This window comes from Wasmannia auropunctata, unplaced genomic scaffold, assembly GCF_000956235.1.
Source record: "Wasmannia auropunctata unplaced genomic scaffold, wasmannia.A_1.0 LD336078.1, whole genome shotgun sequence".
Lineage (NCBI taxonomy): Eukaryota > Metazoa > Arthropoda > Insecta > Hymenoptera > Formicidae > Wasmannia > Wasmannia auropunctata.
Window position 1 is genome coordinate 55,392 of NW_012026812.1, and position 4,357 is coordinate 59,748.

The 4,357-nt window shown below is 33.8% G+C and overlaps 1 protein-coding gene across 1 annotated transcript in view; it reads left to right on the top strand.

The window, feature by feature from the left end:
* The window catches only part of LOC105448745 (E3 ubiquitin-protein ligase Su(dx)), a 22,246-nt gene that overhangs the window by 4,652 nt on the left and 13,237 nt on the right, over positions 1–4,357 (top strand). The window contains 6 exon segments of the mRNA XM_011687486.1: positions 1,130–1,437; positions 2,629–2,871; positions 3,091–3,250; positions 3,341–3,615; positions 3,730–3,955; positions 4,035–4,131. Of these exon segments, the coding sequence (XP_011685788.1) occupies positions 1,130–1,437; positions 2,629–2,871; positions 3,091–3,250; positions 3,341–3,615; positions 3,730–3,955; positions 4,035–4,131 (1,309 nt within the window).

A 4,357-nucleotide genomic window follows, 5' to 3' on the forward strand; every position in this document is an offset into this window, starting at 1 on the left:
ACATTGAAAAAGTTTCAGCCATTGTTCGGACACCTTGAATAATGCTATTGTCGACGGTACTGTAACTTTCAAGCTTCATAACTCAAGATTTACTTACCGAAAATACATTTTACCTATATGTTTTGGAAAGCTCTCGAAATAAGCTACAAGAATACGTAACGAAAAATAGGGGGTTCCGTTTAAAAAATTTAAAGTGACCTTGTCCTGACCTTGACGACGCCACTCAGGGTCAAACCAATATTATCTTATGTCCCCTTCGAAACCAAACAACTTTTGTCTGAAAAATTTTTCTCTCCCGGGCTTGATTTTCGAGATATTCGACTGGATTAAAATGGTCCATCCTGTATATAGGGCATTCTCTGTTAAAAAGGTCACCCCCACCTGCCTACTTCAGTTTTTGAAATAAAATACTTCAGAAGGTCTTAAAATTTTCGTTGAAGTGTTTACTTTTTGATGCCGTATGGTCTTTTTAAAAATTCAAGATAACAGATTCATAATCGCGACTAAAATGGAAAAAGCTATTGGAAAAATTAACATTTCTGTGAATAAAAGTGCGGGATGTGACGTAACGGAGGTATATTATTGCATATTCTTGTAGCTTATCTCGAGATCTCATCTTTTTAAAACATATAATAAAATATTTTTCCATTAAGTACTTTTCGGTAATTATTGAGAATAGGAAAACCACCTCCGATGACCTTGATCTTGATATATGTTATCAAGGTCATGAGGGATCCTGAGTGACCTTCAAAAGATCTTAGCTGTCACTCATCCTTTGTCCCTTAAAAAGTTATTAACAAATAAAGTTATTCAAATTAACGGTAATTATTTACTTTAAGAGAAGCATCTTCGATGATTTTGACCTTAACATTTGATTCTGAGTGACCTCCCAGAAATTTTAGCGTTCTTCGTTATTCGTTAAAAATTTATTATCATAAAACTCATGTGGAATAGTACAATTATAGATCTTGTTTCGCTCCGTAAGCAGGGGTGGGTGTAAGATAAACCTCGCTTTGTGTGAAAAATCGCAAACATGTAGACGTGTGCGTGCGTGCGTGCATAATACAAGAAAAGAAAAATAAATTTTTTTTATATTATATGTATAATTGTGCTGTCGGTTACTATATAGGCTCACAGTAATCAAGCTTCTGCTGGTCCATCGACATCCATGGTTGATGATGACGACGCTTTGGGACCATTACCGGCAGGTTGGGAAAAACGGAAACAACCAGAAGGGAGAGTTTATTATGTAAATCATAAGAACCGTACTACGCAATGGGAAGATCCTCGAACACAGGGTCAAGAGACTGGAATGGATGAGCCACCGTTGCCGGATGGTTGGGAAATACGATTAACGGAAGATGGGGTGCGGTATTTTGTAGATCATAATACTCGAACAACGACATTTCAGGATCCAAGACCTGGTGCACCCAAAGGGTTAGTTTTAAATATGTTACGTCAAGCTGTACAGTCGTGGACATATCAATTGCAACACTTTTTTCATAGGTATTTAGTACATGTATATTTAATATATACAGGGTGTCCCGAAATTCGCAAATCAAAAAATATTGTAGCAAGAAAGTTTTCGAAAAATTAAGCAAAAAAATTATTTGAAAATTTTTATTTTAAAGCGATCCTAAACTGGAATCAAACTCCAAGAATATCGCTGTTTTACCGACGATTTGAGTATGTATGCGTGCGATATTGATGCAATAGTGTGTAGTGATGTGTTCATGTTTACTACCATATCGATATCGCACGCACACATCGTAATAAATTTTCAAGAATATACATCTTTTTTATTAGGCATCCAAATCTAATTTTATGAACTCAACATTATTTGCACATGTATAATTTGTAGTTCCGGCTGGTATCACTTCGTACTAACACACTTCCAAATTTTTGTACATACATACATACGAAGCAAATATTGGCACATGTTGACAGCTCTAGTCACCATGTTGGACTAAGAAAAGGTAACGGAGATTAAATTTCTCAAATTTTTTTCGTTCTCAGCATAACCTCTACCAGTCGGAACTACATTGATGCCTATACTTTAATCGTGGAGAAGGATTTTTAAATCTATTGCCTTTTATTATGTTTATTTTGTCATAGAAAATAATCACGTTCGGTCGATAAAACAGACAACTTTAGGATCGCCTTAAGCAAAAGTTTTTGAGATATAAGGGTTTAAATTTAGCCAATTATAGATTAGTCTCGTGTGAAATGCACGACCGCTAACGACGCGCACACGGACATGTTTCCGTTTAATCGCAATCTATAATTGGCTAAATTTAAACTCTTATATCTCAAAAACTACTGCTCAAATTAAAAATTTACAAATAAGTTTTTTACTTAATTTTTCGAAGACTTGCTATGATATTTTAATTCGCGAATTTTTGTTGTATAAAATATATTTTATAAGTAACTAATATTATGCAAATGCGAACCACGATGGTGTACTATCATTAATTTAGAGACATTACACCAATCGTGGTTTGCATTGGCAAAATATTAGTGCGTTTCAAAACCTATTAAAAAAAGTGTTGCAACCGATATGCCCACGACTGTATACATAGTGTAAAATAACAAAATATTACAACTACATATCCTGTTTTTCTCATGCAGTCCGAAAGGTGTATATCGTGTTCCGAGAGCATACGAAAGGTCATTCCGATGGAAACTGTCTCAATTCCGATTTTTGTGTCAGACTAATGCATTGCCTAATCACATTAAAATTAGCGTTAGTCGGCAGACACTGTTCGAAGATTCTTACCATCAAATAATGAACGCGGAAGCCTTTGCACTAAGACGGCGATTATATATAATATTTAAAGGAGAAGAGGGTCTGGATTATGGAGGTGTATCTAGGTATAATATACAAATATATAATAAGGAAACTTCGTAATAGAGAAAAAGAGGGAATGAGAGTACATTGTCATTCATATCAGATATCAAATCTTTCACTACATGGAGTCACTGTGTTTCGTATAATCATATTATACATTCACTTTGTACGAAAAGCCATAGCTTATTTATATAGCGTTATTATCTGTTGTTATGAAGAAATGAAATAACTCTGCTTTTCAGGGAATGGTTTTTCTTATTAAGCCACGAAGTTTTAAATCCGATGTATTGCCTATTTGAGTATGCCAATAAAAGCAATTACAGCTTACAAATAAATCCGGCATCATACGTCAATCCAGACCATTTGCAGTACTTCAAGTTTATAGGAAGATTTATTGCAATGGTATGTTTCTATTTCATAGATAAGGATTCTTCTGTCGTTTTTTTTTTGTACTATATTACGAAAAAAAACTATATAATTTTTTTTTTTCAGGCCCTTTATCACGGCCGATTTATATATAGTGGATTCACAATGCCGTTTTATAAGCGCATGTTAAATAAAAAATTAGTAATGAAGGATATAGAATCCATCGATCCAGAATTCTACAAATCCCTCGTGTGGATAAAAGAAAATAACATCGACGAATGTGGCCTAGAATTATATTATAGCGTGGATTTCGAGATTCTTGGTCAAGTGATACATCACGAGTTAAAGGAAGGTGGTGATAAAGTTAGAGTAGGCGAAGACAATAAGGAAGATTATATTAGGTATATTCTCTTCGTAACAAAGATAATTGTGATATAGAAATTTATAAAAATAAATCTGTATATGTGTACGCACGCATGTATGTAGCAAGAGTTTCATCCGTGAATATTCAATAGGTTGATGACTGAATGGAGAATGACAAGGGGTATCGAGGAGCAAACTAAAGCATTTTTAGAAGGCTTTAATTCGGTCGTGCCACTTGAATGGCTCAAATATTTCGATGAACGTGAACTGGAGCTCATGCTTTGCGGCATGCAAGAAATAGACGTTGAAGACTGGCAACGCAATACTATTTATAGACATTACACTCGTAACAGCAAACAGATCTTATGGTTTTGGCAGGTACGATATTCGTAATGTTATTCTATCAAACTTTATCAGCAGTTATGTCATGTGCAAATATGCATTATTTACATTTTAGTTTGTAACGAGAACGGATAGTGAAAAAAGAGCTAGATTATTGCAGTTTGTAACTGGTACTTGCCGTGTGCCTGTTGGTGGATTTGCTGAACTAATGGGTAAGTTATAAAGAGACAAGATTACTTTTTCTAATTGATAATATATGAAAATGATAATATGTAGATTTATTCCATTTTATAAATGTGGATTTAATAAGAACGTTTATAAAAAGATTATTAACTGAAAAATGAACTGATTAATATTATTTACTGATTTAAGCTATGAATTAATAATTAAAGTTTGATAATGATATGGATTTTGTATTATTGTATGATGTGTTGTAAT